The sequence below is a fragment of the Leptidea sinapis genome, chromosome 45, assembly GCF_905404315.1.
Source record: "Leptidea sinapis chromosome 45, ilLepSina1.1, whole genome shotgun sequence".
Taxonomy (NCBI): domain Eukaryota; kingdom Metazoa; phylum Arthropoda; class Insecta; order Lepidoptera; family Pieridae; genus Leptidea; species Leptidea sinapis.
This window is the reverse complement of record NC_066309.1, coordinates 1,326,718-1,344,495: the sequence shown is the minus strand read 5'-3', so window position 1 is coordinate 1,344,495 and position 17,778 is coordinate 1,326,718. Positions and strand designations below refer to the sequence as shown.

General features: G+C 34.6%; 2 protein-coding genes across 3 annotated transcripts in view; one reads left to right on the top strand and one right to left on the bottom strand.

The window, feature by feature from the left end:
- The window catches only part of LOC126977510 (uncharacterized), a 210,417-nt gene that overhangs the window by 105,944 nt on the left and 86,695 nt on the right, over nt 1-17,778 (top strand). The window lies entirely within an intron of this gene.
- On the bottom strand, nt 759-10,232 carry LOC126977498 (carboxypeptidase B-like). 2 transcript variants are annotated; one of them, XM_050826344.1, is made up of 8 exons: nt 9,995-10,232; nt 9,205-9,294; nt 7,679-7,812; nt 6,480-6,640; nt 6,226-6,351; nt 5,029-5,134; nt 2,266-2,412; nt 759-1,117 (listed from the first exon to the last, which is right to left on the bottom strand). In XM_050826344.1, exons 1-8 carry the CDS (start codon nt 10,122-10,124, stop codon nt 833-835), a joined length of 1,179 nt encoding a protein of 392 aa, XP_050682301.1. In that variant the 5' UTR covers nt 10,125-10,232; the 3' UTR covers nt 759-832. The 2 variants fall into 2 exon arrangements, with proteins under 2 accessions (XP_050682301.1, XP_050682302.1); XM_050826345.1 differs by having other exon boundaries at nt 952-1,117; nt 2,255-2,412.

Sequence of the window (17,778 nt, the reverse complement as noted above, 5' to 3'; positions counted from 1 at the left end):
GAGTGTTCGCTTTAATCCCAGTCCGTGGTGTCATTAAGAAAATCGTTTATGCTATAACATAACCTTTCCCACACAAACGTTTTTTAACAATTCTTTTAAATTTCGTAACACATTTGTTCTGTACATTTTCTGGGATCATATTGTAGAAGCATATACATCGCCCAACAAAAGACTTACTAACTCGACCCAACCGAGTAGTAGGCATAACAAGTTTATGTTTGTTCCTCGTGTTAACATTATGAATGTCACAGTTTCTAGAAAATTCCTGAATGTGCTTATGAACATACAAAACATTATCAAAAATGTATTGAGAAGCAACAGCCAAAACGTTTATTTCTTTAAATTTTACTCTTAATGATTCTTTAGGACCTAGGTTATAAATCGCGCGAATAGCCCTCTTCTGCAGCACAAAGATAGTATTAATATCGGCCGCACTGCCCCATAACAATATACCATAGGACATAATACTATGAAAATAACTAAAGTATACTAATCTCGCCGTATCTATGTCAGTTAACCGTCTGATTTTCTTAACCGCATATGCTGCAGAACTAAGCCTATTCGCCAATCCTTCAATATGGGGGCCCCACTGCAATTTGGAATCAAGAGTAATGCCGATAAATATAGCAGATTCCACTGGTTTTACCACCTCTCCTTTAAGGTCCTCCTCATTTAAGGTTTCTAATATATATATCAAATTATTAAAGATGCATCTGTCTTGTAACTATGTTTTCACTATAGTAAAAGAAAACAAAAAAATTGTTCACATTATATACATTTCACATTGTTTACATAATTATATACACAATTATTGCTTTACACACACAACAGGTTAACATGGTTTTGCATTGTTTTTATTGACATGCGACTTTTTACTTTTTGTCGACCCAATAAAGTCCATTAGGCTTGACACGGCGCTCCAAATCTCACAACACGTGTCGAGTATCTGGTCTTTCGGAAGCCGGAATCGATGCTTCCGTCCTCTAAGCTCTATCATAAAAGAATATGGTATCTTCGCAATGGCATAGCTCCAATCTGTGCTGGTGCCGCACGCGTAGTACGTCAGGTCCTTGGTACTTCCAACTTTGTATATCATTCCTGTGGTTTCGTAAATTGCCTGAAAATTATATAGAAACTCTATCATTAAGTCGCAAGGCCTCATGTCCACGTTACGTTTTCCTAACCTTAGGGCTAATACATTGTACCTGTCAGTTCTACACGATTCAGTAAATTCCCAATATTCAGTCTATCTCTTACTTGAGATAAAAATCGTAACTATCGTTTAATTTCCTGTCCTAATAAACTTATCGACGGTAACTCACCTTATCCTTACACGCTGTCTGTCAATGGGACGATACCATTGACAGACGATAAGAATGACTTATCGGGTATATTGGGACAGCTTCAGATTATTGACAGCCAATACTGACAGTAGAAGGTAGTAATTTATCTCTATTTGTTTTATTGGGAATGGCCGTAAATAGTACGATGAAGAATTAAATAGATGTAAGTAATTAATTTTAAAACCCATCGATTTTGAGGGTTTAGAGTGACTGAGGCGAACTATGATTAGAAGGGCCACTCCCGTCTCAATATCATAAACTAGTATTACAATGAAATCTCAATCTAAGTGTAGTGTACTATTGCAAAGGCAATATTTGAGATATATTAAAAAAATTTATTTTAAAGCCTATGTAATCCCACCTTTATGGCTTGCAATACTTCATTCTACAAATTGAATTTGCAACCAAAATTTATGAACGATGCGGGACCCAAACCCGTGCCTCTCGGTTACCGTCCGAGCGCTCTTACCAACTAAGCCAACCGTTCGAGTGACGCATGGTTCGTAAATCTTTGTATGTCTTGTTCAAATCTCGGGTTGTGTTAATTTGTGAGTATAATTAATTAATCCCAGAATTGAGGGATATCAGTTCAAAAATAACAAATCTGTGATTCTTCCGTACTATCCATTCAACAAAAAAATTACCAATCTACTCCATGCTCATACTTTAAGAGCATAGACTGTTATTAAACCTGTATATTATATTCGAAATGCAAACAATTCTGTCAAAGAACTGAGGTGAGCGGGCGCGGGGTACTTAATGCTCATTGGTCAGGTAATCACAACATATCGTAGATAATCGCTTCTATCTATTTTGTAAAGCCTTATAAGGCATCTATCGTATATAAGGTCGAATGTTTAAAGCACAATCCAGTACGACTTAAGTTTAAAACTAATCTACTATCGTCTTACGTGTCTGTTACCCTTGCCATCACTGTACCAGCCTCCATCAACTGAAGATAGTCTGGGCACGGCTCACACTTATAACCCCACGGGAATAGGATCTGCTCGAAGTAACTGTGGAACGACAGGAATACTTTGAACTGCGACGAGGAACCTAGAATCGTGTCCTGAAATTTTATGAGGGTAGTTTACATTACCATTCATTGTGTGAGTAACATGTAAGGGCGGATTTATAACGCCATGATGACGGTGAGCTAGGGGAATGTTGATAGAATCTTTTAAAACATTTTGTGTAACATCATTCACGCATATCATTTTCAAAGATTTTTATAGAGTACTTAACACGCTGAAAGCAATTGTAAATGTATTCTAGATCACGAGAGTACAATACGACGTTGCCTAAGCAAAACTATGAAATAAAATAGAAATGTAATAAACAGAGACTCAGGCGGTGAAACTCTCCAAGAAAAAAGCGATTCACTCGATTGTATGAAACGTGCAGTCATTGATAGATTGACAAAAGACGGATATAATCTTCTAAAAAACGGAGATAGTCACAATCCACTACGTTTCAAGCAACTGTCCGCTTTCCAACTTAGCCGGATTATATTTCGTGGCCAATCGCCATACTCTTATTACTCCTTTTAATTGGTGTATCTATTCAGTTTGATTTTTTTACAATTTGTTATCTGTACGGAATCATACATAAAAAGATAAATAAATATATGTTTATTAGTTACTATATACAGTAGTGAGCATATAATTAGAAACACTTTCTTAAACATTATACAAGAAACTTTGCATAAACATTTTTAATTTATTTAAAGATAATTTTAATTGAGTGGCTATATTCTTGCATTTTTATTAATTTTAGGATTTACATATTTTTCAATAATATTGCACGTTTATTTTATTCTTCCATGATTCATATCAAGTGTTTGTAATTATATCTCCACCACTGTACCTATATATTTATTTATTTACAAGCAGTCACATATATATTTAGGCTTACAGAGATGTTAATACTAAATTAGACCTACAGTTTCCTTAAAATTAATATTTTATGACAATTAAGACTAAATTAAAGCAGAGAAAAATAATTTTACAAAATAAAAAGAGGTACAAGTAAAAAAAAAGTTAATAACAAACTAAGATAATCATTTACTATATAAAAAAAAAAGTGTGTGTGTCAGCTCCGACGCACGACTGGAGTTTACTCCTCAAGAACGATTGTCTTTGAAAAGGTACTAAATAAAATCAAGTCCAATGGAGTCGGTTACAAACAGACATACAGCAGAAGCTAATAAAAGCGTATTAATTAAAAATAATTATAGATATTAAAAAAAAATAGGTTAGGTTATAATTTGAGTATTTATGCGCTATATATACTCTCCATAATAAATTAAACATTTAATTTTGTGCATAGCTCATATAAATTTGTATGAACTATATTGATAATTCAATATTTAATAAATACAAAGCACACATGTCATATTAATGTATGAATTGTAACTTACTTAGTACCCACGGGCTTATCAGATTTTTCGGCACTATTATTTACACCACTTTCTTACATATTTTATAGAATTTTCACTTAACTTTATGAAAGTATAATAATAAATAAATTTCAATAATATAATAAAGCTTCAAAATGCAAGAAAGTGAAAAGTGCGCGAGGAATGATGCGCACCAAAAACGTTACTATGCCATTTGATGAGTAGGTTATATATAGCCTTATATGAAAATCGATTCTTAAAGAGTAAACTCCAAAAAATAGTTAAATTGCAATCGTTCAAATCTCAATTTTACTTTGCACAGTTAAAACATTCTTTTTAAAACTGGATAAGGATTCTTTAAAAATATCTAAGTAAGAAAGGATTTCATTATAGCAATAGCAATGAGAGTACAATATTGTAAATTTCATTAAAAAGAGCGCAAAAACAGAATGCTGGGAGAGTTTCTTGCGCCGCTTCTTCTCTTTCAAAGCACAATTTGTTTCCAAAGCGGTAGTAGTATATAGTATATTAAAAATGACATCAAAAAGAATTCTAAAGGAATCAATTTTGAGAAAATAAATGCCTTTTATGCCTTTTTATTAATAAGACGACATGTCCGACTTATATAACTATTTCCAGCATAGTATTAAATAATTTAATATATATTATATTATATACATGTATTAAATAACTTTTCTTAATGTAAAAACGTTGAATCATACCAAGTTGTCCAATGAGGTTTCAGTTTTCGAATTCATATTAAAATAAACGTTTCTTCGACTCTTTTTAAGGTCTTTCCTCTAGTCTTACAAGTATCTAATAGATCTTTGGTGATCACATACCATCATGTGGCTCGCGTGTACGCTTATATATCATTATCATCATCATCATCATCAGCCGGAAGACGTCCACTGCTGGACAAAGGCCTCCCCCAAAGATTTCCACAACGATCAGTTCTTCGCTGCACTCATCCAACGTACTCCGGCGATCTTGACCAGATCATATATCCTCATCTTCTAAAAAAAGATGTCTTAAAGAGGTAAAGATTATGAAGATCCGATTCTAATATATTTCGCTGGCTAATTCTACTCGCAGAAACCTTTTCATGAAAACACTTTTATTTTAAGTCCCTTGGGATGGCCCCATATGTTCTTACAACACAATTAAAAAGCCTGAAAATATGAAATTAATACTTTCAGAATAGTCAGAGAGTCAAAGTGTAAAATAATTTTGATTTCTTCTGGTTTTACTAGACAAATATCATGGCAAGCCAAAACTGAAACTCACCCTGACAGCAGCACTTTCTGGCTCCGAAAAGGGAGCCGGTCCTCTGTAGAACACATTACTGGGGTTTGCTGATGAACCTTCATCGCCATTATTACCCCAGCCAAAACTGTAAAAAATTTAAAACATAATTAAATATATTTTTTTTCTTGTGATCATTTGCCGAGAAACAAAAGTACAAGTTGTCCAGTGCCGAAAGTCTTATAGTTTTATTTTGTAGAGGATTCTGTTATTTTTTTTGACTCACCGATATTAGATTTGCGTTCATACATTTTCATGTGTACTTCACTTGATAACTTAACATAAAAAGGATAATTTCAAAAAAACAAGACACTGCTATATGTATGCGTATAAATTTTGTGAAGTTCCGTCAATTTATGCAAATGGATTCTGGATTTTTTCTCACAATCGATCCATTAAAGCTCACAAACATTACCTCCTCCTGTCTTTATTGCCTCTGTCGGTGTAGGAGACGTCATAATTAGTTGGTGTAGGTATATTATCCCGTTTCATATTTTACTTAATAGAAATCGAAGAATAAAATTACAATTAACCGTGTTCATTTGTTAAATAAATATAATCTCCTTTTAGAAACTTTAAGAGACCTATTTCTTTGTACAGTATGGTCCTACAAATAATAATGACAATATAATCGAAGTTACCCACGCTTAGTAACCCAGTATTAAATATATTCGCAATCCAAATAATCCAGTCAACCAAGTGAGGTGTGCGGGTGCGGTGTACTGACTGCTCATTGGTTAGGTAATCATCACGACATATTGTTATTGGACAGGTTATAATAACAACATTTCGTAATCAATCATTATTGGCTGATATGGTGTCTGAAATCGACCTTTCTGAGCGACCATCGGTTATAATGTCTATTTGAAAATGGAACGGAGCACAATAGTAGAAGAGCATCACTATTCTGCACCAACATTGGTGTGGCGGCTCTTCTATTCCAGAGACATCAATATTGTTACTTTTTCCTATTTTCTCCATAAAAGTTAAAAGGGACAAGGACGATACGACATGGGTACCTTCAAAAAATGCGCGTACACCCACCTGTGATTCTTCTGGTCTTGCAAGAGAATGTGGGTGGCGGTGGTCATTTAACACCAGGTTACTAGTATGCTCGTTTGTCTTCCATTTCCAAAAAAAAAAAAAAGATATTAATAATAATAAAATAATATGACCAACCTGAAGTTCCTGTTCAAATCAACCCCCACCCCCTCTCCCATGAAGCCGGCTCTGTTCTTCCTCCACAATCGATCTCGGGTGTGTGTATATTCGTACCCATCCGGATTCAATACAGGCACAATATACCTGAAATTTGCAATGAACATCGAACTTGCAACATCAAAGGAATCACAAGTAGTTCATTCTACAGTACAAGAGAGTTCCATTATAAAAACCCAAAAAATATTTTGAATTTTAACAGCCTAAAGACTTACCAGTCTTGACTGGTGATATTTTTCGATAGAGTCTTGAAATTCCTCACGATCACATCGGCCAGGTAGGTCACCACCGCTGTACTGATCCATTCTCTGGAGTGTATTGAAGCATCCAGCCATACCGCGGTGTTCGTCGCGTCACTATTTGATATTTTCAGCATCTTGAAAAAGCATTCAGTGAAGAAAGAGAGCGAAAGAGGAAACAAATGACGAACTTAGATCGTTCATACGTCTAGATAGACTGTGACAGCTGTAAAAATGTCGACAAAAATTGAAGTTGACTGTTGACCTCTATTTTGAGCAATGCAGGCACACTAACACATAGAAACATACAAGTCGCGAGTGTAAGACGTAGCTTGTCACTGACACTAAAGAAATAAACCTGGCCAGTTTTCATCGGTTGTTTAGCAGCATGAGGTATGTAGATGTATAAATTATCTAAGACGAACAACACACACACACACACACCTATAGGCATGAAGAATAAAATGCAGTTGTACTGCGTTATGCTACGGAATAGATTCTTAGTGGTGCGTATGATTGGATACTATAGTTGGAGCTACATATCATGCGTCGAACTGTCATAACTCACACTAAGCCAATATAATTAAAGTATTAATAAAAATAATTTACGACAATAGCAAAGGCCATCTATACTGCATGACATGTGACCAGGTGTTTCAGTCAAGCACGTTCTAGCATATTCCAAATAAATTTTAACAAAATAACAACTGACTTCAAAAACACTATACCAAAACAATAGATATAATATGCACTAAAAAGTATAAAAATAATTGCGTATTTTTATACAATCTAATTAATTAATCTACTTCCGCCGCGACCCGCTCTCGCCTCTCGCCTCCTCACGAGTCAAGCACATCTCACCGTTAACTATGTATGTAGTTGCAAACCTATCTTGGATGACAGCGACTCCAAAAATTGCAATGGGAAGCACCAGAAATAAAAATAAGAATTATCAAAATCGGGTCACCCAGTCTAAAGTTTGAGGTAACAAACATAAAAAAAACATACCGACGAATTGAGAACCTCCTCCTTCTTTGAAGTCGGTTAAAAAAAAGGAGCAATCAGATACGATGCGGTCGATATCCCATATAGACCCTGAATATCAAGTAATTCGTCGGCTTGTCCCATTATTAATGGCTCTAAAATACACGTATTGAGTATCCAACAATATTTACCTTGATATCCCTGTTCTCTACGGACTTTCCAATCACTGATACTGTACATATGGCTGGAAAGTCTTGCTCCAGTTCGTCCAAGAAACTGTATATTACATTTAGTTTGTGGTAGCGCTTCCAATCCATAAGTTTAACTGCAAATATAATAATCGAGTTAATTGCTTTTGATGTATTATACAAGGAAAATATTCCTTAAAATATTTAGTTTATCTTGTTTTAAAATATTATGTTTAAAGTGGGTCACTCGCTGCTCGCTGTGAAAAATCATATTAAAGAAGTCAACACTTATATTTCACATATATATAGCTTTATGACTCCTCTATAGGACATCTCCCACCAAACATGACTGATCCGGGATGATGAATTACGTTGCACATTGACCACTCATGAAGCTTCTTTGGAGCTAAGTGTGATGAGTAAGAATTTGGATTGACCCACTTTTTTGAACTGAATGGATTGATTTGTACGCTACGATAAATATGCGAAAGAATCCTAGCAGGAATTTTTATATCTTATCGAAAACTTTTTTATTTCCTTATTAGCTCTCACAGCCCTCTAGCCCCACCCTAGTCGCCCCGATCTTTTATGGTTCTTGACAGGGGGTGTGTTGGTATATTTCTTCTTATTGACAACTTACCTAGATGTTTACCCTTTAAGGGTTTTTATGCCTGCCAAACATGATCCTTGAACATGATTTCGGCGTCAGCTTAAAATACATCTGCCTCGAAGCAACGATAAGATATGTGCGATCGTCCAAACTAACTCCGCCCCTAAGCCCCTAAATCGTTATTCATTAGTAAAAAGCACTGAAGTTTCAATGACGTCCCACAGTTTTTAGGTTTTATAGACTCTTGGCCACTTTATTGAGAAGTTCTTATAAAACCGCCGACACTCTTTTGTTTTTTAATTTATTTAATGAGAGTGCTAGTCATGTGCAGTCACTCAGTCAGTCAGTTAGTTGTTTATTCTACAAACAATACTCAAGTTCCTTTTAATTACACCACACTTACTAGCTCACGAAGGCTCTTCCGTTTTTAAAAATTTAATTTACAATTTGGTACATTAATTTGTAAAAAGTAAATACACAGTAAAGGAACTGGTTGAAAGAAAAATCATATGGAGAGACACAAAAGTGAATAATAAATCATAAGTAATTTATTAGGAATATTCAATATGTTAAAGTTAGTATTTAATGATTAGTTGTTTATAAAATATAGACTTTATCGTACATTAATAATAGCACTTGTAATCTCTGACAATGTGATGTTTAAGGCACAAGTGGTTTACTATTTAGTCTAGACATCACAAAAGTACATATAAGCACTAATGTAGCAAAGTATTCAATTGACCTAATAGAGCTTATTATAAATTTGCAACTTTAGTCAAAACACAGTATTTGTATATTAGAATTAGTTTTGCTTTGATACATAAATTTTTATTATTATCAATTGCTGATTAGTAGGCCACTGCATATTGACAAATAGATTGATGAAATGACTGACTGATGCTATTACAATATTACTTACACTTGCGTCGTCTTGGTTTTTGGTTTGGTGTTATTTGTTTTATGCCTTTGCCTGAACATCTGGATAAGCTTGAATTCTGCGTAAATTTTCCTAGAAACATATTTTATAAACTATATAATAAGATATTGAAACAAACTGTTCTTCCAGACTGATACAACTTAGCATACTCCCATCTAAAAGGCCTTCTACGTCGACGACCTGTATAGCCGAGTGGTTAGCGATGCTTACTACTAAGCTAGAGGTCCCGGGTTTGAATCCCGGTAGGTGCAAGCATTTATATGATGAATTTGGATGTTTGTCTCCGAGTCATGGATGTTTATATGTATTTATGTATGTTCATCTGTATTTATGTATGTTTAAGTAAGTATATTGTATTAAATATATCGTTGTCTTGCAACCCATAACACAGGCTGTATGCCTAATTTGGGGCAAGATATTTTGTGTAAAAGTGTGTCAATATTATATTATTATTATTATTATCACTCAATCTCTAGTATTGCGGTTCATTCTGATTATACTTCAGATAATTCGCTTACTTGCCATTTTGCCTATTTTCATACAAAAAGGAACTCATCACTACAAGCGATACCAGAAATATATATCAACAGTTTACCGCTATTTTTTCGATGTGCTGTCGCAGTCTATCTATACCTATAAATTATCAAAATATGAAACAATTAGGAAATAAAATCCATAGATTTGCTCCTAATATATAATTTTCTTGGTGTATACAATTCATTTCTTCTTTTTAATGTAATTTTTACTAAACAAAAGCTGTTAAATATTCTACCTTTCGTAGGAGGCCTTGGTAGAGTCTGAGTACCAGATTCTGATTTTTTCTTTGTTTCTTTTATCTTTTGTGATATCTCTTCAATGGGACTTTGTGATATATGTGTCAGAGTAATTGAACATGTATTCATTATAGATAATTAAACATTTCCTTCTTTACATTTATAACAAATATGAATATTTTATTATGCTTTGTAATATATTACTAAAATTTTGAAGACCGAGAAATTATAAAATGTTGTGAAATATATCAATGTCAGCTCATGTTGTCTATGTCATGGGAAAAATGACAGAATCTGCAACGAAATAGTTAATACTAAAGTTTCGATATAAATATTTACAATCTCAGGTACTATTTGTACCCGCGGTTATAGTTTCAGATAGAACCCGAGTTGGACTCGCAGATTAAGGGTTTCATACAATCAAATTACGTATATATACGTAGGCGAATTATCATATTTTTCAATAATTATATTGACTTAAGGTGCAAGGCAACGTTATGAAGAGAACCTTGAGAAGAACGAGTATACCTAAGAAGAACAGGCGCAAAGAACTCAGCGGCAATATTTTTTTAAATAAAATTCTTATTAAAATTACATCTATTTTCCGTATAAATACTGTATAAAAATTATCGCCAGCTCTTGGTATATAGAGGGTCACCAGTTGATCTTTCCCCATGGTCGGTAGGCAGGCGATCTTCTGGTATACCTAACACCATGGGCGGCGGCTATCGAAAGCAAGAGGGAATTCCTGGCAGTTAGGCTGGATTTAGGCCTATGATCTTGCATGGCAAAACTAACATCATTTGGGCTTCCCGAGAGCATACAGGTCGTTGTCGACGGTTATTGCTCGAACCCGAGACACGTGAACGCTGGAATGCCTCAAGGCTGTGTGCTATCTCCCACACTGTTTCTTCTACATATCAGTGATATGTTGGACACCTCCAACATACATTGCTATGCAGACGACAGCACTGGTGATGCCATATGCACGGGCCATGCAGGTCTCACTCGGGAAATCGTCGACCAGTGTCGGAAGAAACTTGTGTCTTCTATCAAGTCCTCTCTTGAGGAATGGGGTAAATTGAACAAGGTTCAAAGATTCCCAAAAGACTCAAGTTTGTGCGTTTGCCATAAAAAAAAACAATTTTTCGTAAAACCGCTCTTCGATAACACTTCTCTTAAAGCCTCGCCTAGTATCGGAAAACTAGGTCTCGAAATCTCGAGCGATTGCCAATTCCGCGATCATCTGGAGGGCAAAGGCAAATTAGCTACGAAGAAACTGAGCGTTATTGTAATTATGGCGTAAACCAGCAAATTTTTGCTTATTAATTTATTTTTTCTTCTGTTTTATGAAATAAATAAATAAGATAGTGTATAAAATGTATTATATTATGTGTATTTATAAGTTACTTTGATGTAAATGTGAACTGTAATCAAGATTTCATTTTTATTATTGTAGTAAAATCAATTTACTTCAGTGAAAAGTTGGACACGTAAATAAAATAGCGTAGCGAGTGAGCGAAAATGTGAAATAAATTTGGTCCCGGATTAGAAAACCGCGGACAGAAAACTGCTCGTCAACACTCAACTGTACGTCCGTCTGTTTGTGTACATGCTTTAATATGAAGAGTTATTCTAGTATACTTCGTAACATTTCAAATATATTATTGTTCGGATCGTATATTTCGTAATTCGCTTTTATACTAATATAATGCTGTGCTGGAAATGACTAGTCGTTGTATATTTATAAACTAAAAGTACTATTAATATTATAAAATAAGTACTATACTCTTGCGAGTATAATTTCGTAAAATCCGTTCTTAGCTCACCTCTTCTCGGCGGAAGGAATATTCCTACAAAATTTTAAGTCTATACGCCTTATTGTTCCAGTGATATCGTGATGAGTCGATACATAGAAATCTTATCACTATCACTACATAATATAATAAAACACAGTCCTCCGCCACGTCTATCTGTCTGCCTGTTCGCGATAAACTCAAAAACTACTGCACCGATTTTCATGTTATTTTCATCACTGGATAGCGCGGTACTCGATATCTCGATAGGAACATTTTAGTATATAATTTGTTAAGTTTTTGTTTACATTAACGATATTAATGTTAGTGTCAGAAAAAAATAAGTCTTCTCGGAAATTTAACAAAAGAGATATAACAGATTTTGAGATATTACAAAATAATGTATGGTGTAATTGTGTATCTTAATAGGTCTACAGAAATGTCCGCGATTGCATATGTCTATCTCTTAAGGATAATATCTTTTATCCATTTTAATAATCAGTAATGTAAAAGTTGTTATTATTACTACATATTATAAAATCATTCGGAAATAAATATTTTGTTTCATTTCTAACTAATTAAATTTGATTACACATTTCCGTTGGCTTTCATATTTATGGCTTTAATAAAGTCACAGCCAAAGTTCACCATTATCTAGAAATAAATTAAATGTTTTTTTTTAATGGCCCTGTCGTTTTCCTCAGTCTGTCTGTCTGAATACATCTACGTACAAGAACACTAAGTAACATAATTCCTGATTTAGTAAACAAATTGCTAGATAATTTACAACATTTATTAACTAACGGCTAATACACAGGTTTTCCTAAAGAAATCTATATAAAACAACAACCATATTTATTTGCAACTTACCTATATATTAAACAAACACCCAGTAATTACAATAATTGTAATGTAACACATAAGTTGCAAGCGACAACTTTAAAGATATTCTAGACAATTCCATTAAATCTTCGAGGAGTTTACATGTTTTTTAGCTATAGAACCTTTACTGTATAGTTCGCCTTTGAAGAATGAGTGAAAAAAAAGAAGTATCTTTCTTAAAAACATTGTTTAGTAAAAATCTATTATTATTTTACAGAACGTACGTAAATTTCATTTATAATATGTAAATTGATCTCTATCCAGAATAGTCCTGCGAACTTTTAATGTAGAACTTTAAATAGCTGGATGCAGTGTCACTAATTGCAAGCAAACGAGATTGATTGAAATGGACATGCGATTTCTAGCTGTTTCTGCTTTTTGCTAGCATTTAAAAAGATTTTTATATAAAATTTATGTAAAACGTTAAAAGTACTTTATTTATACTCGGGAAATCAATTCAGATTACATAATTACTCTTTTTTGACCAAAATAAATAAAAAAAACATTACACCATTTTTTGTGAGCTAGCTGTCTATACATTTCTACCATCTCACATGAAGTGGACCTGTATTGGGACCTGGACACAATATAATCTATAAAGGCATTTTGTATGGTTGTTTTTTGAGATAGAGATTTTGAGTACAAACGAGCATACAAATGGATCACCACAGCCAATACTCTCCTGTAACAGCAGAGGAATCACAAGCGCGTTGTAGACCTTGTAAAGTATCTAATTAACGTTATGAATTTGAAAACCCAAAACATATTGGTGGCCGGAGAATCGATAAGAGCATTGTGATGAGAGTCGACGGTTCCAACTATTGTGGTGTTTGAAATGTGAAGTAGATCAACAAAAGAAAGATTGGGATATCGTCTCAAACATTTATATTTCGTGTGTTTTAACAGGATTACAATAGTCTCTTGTATACACACAGCGTAAGTAGTAAAATAAGGATGGAATGGTATTTTGTTTTTGACAGTTATATAAAAGATGGAGTAATGATTAATGTCAATGAATGGCTCTATATAATAAAACGCCACGGACTGTGGTAAAGGTAATAGGATCTAAGATAGGAAATCTGGCGACGGCAAAAATATTGACCGTCTTTTGTTAATTGTAATTTAAAAGGGAAATGCAAAAATCTACGTATAATATTTATTTACGTAAAAGTGCAGATAATTGCTGGAAGCTAATCAACTCTAAAAGGGATCTGCAGTTCGATTAGCAACGTGCTCGGTAATTAACGCGATTAAAGCCAAGAAAGATAGTGGAGGAAACGGGCTCCCTCGCTAATTCAAATATAGGGCGACTTAAGTTCTTGCGATGTCGCATCGTTCTGCAAAACATACACTACTGAAGAAATATTCATAAAACGACACATTGCTTATTTGATGCTTTTTAAATTTTGTAAAAGGTTTTGAGTTGTATAAATAAAGTAATGTGAGAGATAATTGAGAAGCTATTTAATTTTTCTCTACTAAAACTACTCTGTAATCGACATAGCCCAGATGATTGCGAAACTGAAGTGGCATTGGTCAGGGCAAAGTTCGACGGACAGATTCGCGTTGGGCAGTAAATTCTTCAAATGGCGATCACGTCCCGGAAGCCGCAATGTTGGTAGGCTCCCCACAAGATGGACCGACGATCTGGTCAAAGCCTACTTCACGGTACCTAACTTTTATCCTGGACATAGGAGCCTCACACAAATAAAAAAAAACATCGATACTTCCTTGTCTGATGCTACGATATAATTATAATAAACTGTATTTTACTCTCTTTGAATTGTAAATTAATGCTCAGACCTGTTAAGGGGTCAATAGGACTATTGCTCGTCATAAAAATACAACTAGAATTACAATCTTTTTGATAAAATATTTAATAATCATCAACATCATATCAGCCGGAAGACATCCACTGCTGGAAAAAGGCCTCCCCAAAGATCTCTACGAGGATCGGTCCCGCACTGCCCTCACCCAACCTATTCCGGCGATCTTGCCTATATCATCGATCCATCTTACGGGAGGCCCATCAACACTACGTCTTCTGGTACCTGAACAACATTCGAGGTCTCTACAGCTCCAACGGCCATCTGTCCATCGAGCTCTTCTATGTCTATTATCTGGGCAGCATACATACGCTGCCCAGATAATTACAAACTAATTGCTTATTGTTCTCAATAAGAATCAAATGAACGACTTTACGATGCTAGTATTCTCTACATTCAGTACTCAATTTGATATCATCCAAGGTAGAGATTGACTCCAACACAAACGCTTGTATTGGCTCTATAAAGCTGACATTAAGTGAAGGGCAACCTTTGACCAATTACCAGCATAATACAATGAACGCGCACGTAACCGGCCGTCCCGCAGGTATTGCAACCGAATTAAGCGTTTGATTGACTTAATTCGTAACTATGTAGCAAGTAGGGCGTTACGAAACAAACTTAATTCAAAGTTTTATATTCAATTTTAAACATATATTTTTATTGAATAGTGGTAAAAGAGGCATAGTATATAATATTATGATAAATGTACAAGTGCTGATAGTGCAAACGTTGTTTTGCCATATAAATTAAGCAGCCCACGTCCGCGGCAATTTTCATTTACAGTGACGGCAATCTGCTCGATTTTTTATGCCAGAGTGTACCGCACGTCTCTATCACTTTGAAAATTCTCAGATATGATAAATAAATCTAATGAAGATAAATTAAAATAATGAAATAATCTAATTGAAGATAAACTAAAAATGTATTTTTTTGCAATAATAAGTACCAATTTGTTTTCGGTTTCCAAATTCAATTGTACGTTTAGGTGACGTTTTATAAAGGTTGGCCACTTTCTCATGTCTTCATTGGTTTTACAAGATGGGCCGCGGTGATCAAGATGTAAGTCTGTTACAATTCAACTTTTTGAATTATTATATTTCGAAAACGAAAACAAAAAAGTATCTTTTAAAAATACTATTCCGACATTATTTATAGACAATTATCTCATGTATAATTTTTGTCTGAGCTAATTAATTGATAAAACTTACCATTTTGCTGAAAAACGCGACAGCTGGAAAAAAGTGATTTTTGAATGAAGTCGATGATTTAGAACTTTTAGATTTCATTTATAGGTATTTGAACAATCCTAAGAATTTTCAGTTGGTTGAAAATTGTTGTGCCCTCGTATGTCTAAATGGATTGGTTATAATATGCGCTTTTCTAGAGACTTCCATGGATTTGTATTGAGCTTAGAGAATAAGGGAGCAAAATTTTTTCATTGTAGTTTCTAGGTCGGTACAGTAAAGGTACCTCCAAAATGCGGCTATTTTTCTACGTATAACATTACTCTTAGTGCATAAGAGCTTGGAAGGGGAATTACTTACAACTTGGTCTATTAACTATGAAACTTTGAAATTCAATAAGGCAAGCAATCGAGATATTTTTATGTAAGCCGTGTAAACAAGGCTTTGTTGGTTAACGTCGCCTGAGGGTAACAAAGAACAAGTAAAAATTAATAGATACTTCACGACCGCTCGCTGTTCAAAAGTGACTACGAATTCAATAAGGATCTTAACTAGCTCACCTATTGGATCTGCGATATTAGATCATTGGATAGCGATTTAATTCAAATAGTTTTATTAATAAATTTTCCAAGCAAAAGTTAAAAATTAAAAATTTTGTAATTGAAATAATTATTGTGGATAATTTTCACTGAAAACATGAAAATTACATTTTTTAAAACTTTTGATATTTTATATTGAGTTCTGATATTCAGCAAAGAAACTAGCTGTACCCAATTTTTTCATTTCATTCATGAATGTATATTTTATTAAGGCTCCATATTGTCATGCAGTATAGTAAATAGCGTCCACGCGGACGACGTCACAGGCAGCACCTAGTATTATAAATAATAATAATAAATATCATAACAAAATAAAAACTGTATAATATTTTTTTAAGAATACTTGCTGTATCTTCTCTACTTGTTTTCAAGAAGTTGTAAACATCATTTTTGTCTGTTTGTATTTATGTAAGACGGGGCAAAACGCAAAAACTACTGAATAGCTGTAATTCAAATTTTGCTCGAGAATTAACAAGAGGTTGGGAGCATATAGAAGCTACAAATTAATCCAGTTTCAATAATGTTAAAGACACCAACGTATAATTCATGTATAAATATAATTTGTACGCGTCTGCGAAATTAGTCTTTGTACGGTTGGGGGATGGATAGAATCAAAAAATTGTACTTCCAATAAGGGACATCATTAATTCTCGCCGGTCGGGCGATGTCGGGGGATTGCCTGCATTACTCTAATAGCTTCTGAGAAAAATAACGGATCAATATCCGGTGAAACGCGACTTTGTTGCGGCCATTTATCTGTTCTCATTGTTAACCTTTTTATTCTTTGATTTTTGTGCGATGTTAAAATTAGGTCACGTTGTACTATATATTTTGTAAACGGTTTAATCGTGCAAGCAACATAATGTTTTATTATAAATTTATATTAAGTGTTTTGTTTTTAACACACATAATAATTTATTATTCTAAAGGCGTAGTCCCTGACTCATGGAAGTCTGCCCTTGTCCATCCGATCCAAAAAAAAGAGACAGTTCGGATCCGGCAAACTACAGGCCTATTGCTATTACCTCCCTGCTCTCCAAAATCATAGAGAGCATAATTAGCCGCCAGCTCTTGGTATACCTAGAGGGTCACCAGTTGATCAACGACCGACAATACGGGTTTCGCCATGGTCGGCTATTGAAAGCAAGGGGGAAGGCCTGGCAGTTAGCCTAGATATACCGAAGGCCTTTGATCGTGTATGGCACAAGGCGCTCCTCTCCAAACTTCCATCATTTGGGCTTCCCGAGAACTTGTGCAAGTGGACCTCTATCTTCCTCACTGGGCGTAGCATACAGGTCGTTGTCGACGGATATTGCTCGAACCCGAAGCCCGTGAATTCTGGAGTGCCCCAAGGCTGTGTGCTGTCTCCCACGCTGTGTCTTCTGCATATCAATGATATGATGGACACCTCCAACATTCATTGCTATGCAGACGACAGCACTGGTGATGCCATATACACGGGCCATGCAGGTCTCTCTCGGGAAATCGTCGAC

Bases quoted from the DNA above. Each gene is read 5' to 3' on its own strand.
- LOC126977498 (XM_050826344.1), bottom strand. From the start codon at position 10,124: ATGAATACATGTTCAATTACTCTGACACATATATCACAAAGTCCCATT. The intron at 6,641-7,678 runs GTAAATATTGTT...TGCTTTTTCAAG, and splicing joins TAGAGAACAGGGATATCAAG to ATGCTGAAAATATCAAATAG. The intron at 5,135-6,225 runs GTTGGTCATATT...AATTTTTTACAG, and splicing joins GATTTGAACAGGAACTTCAG to TTTTGGCTGGGGTAATAATG.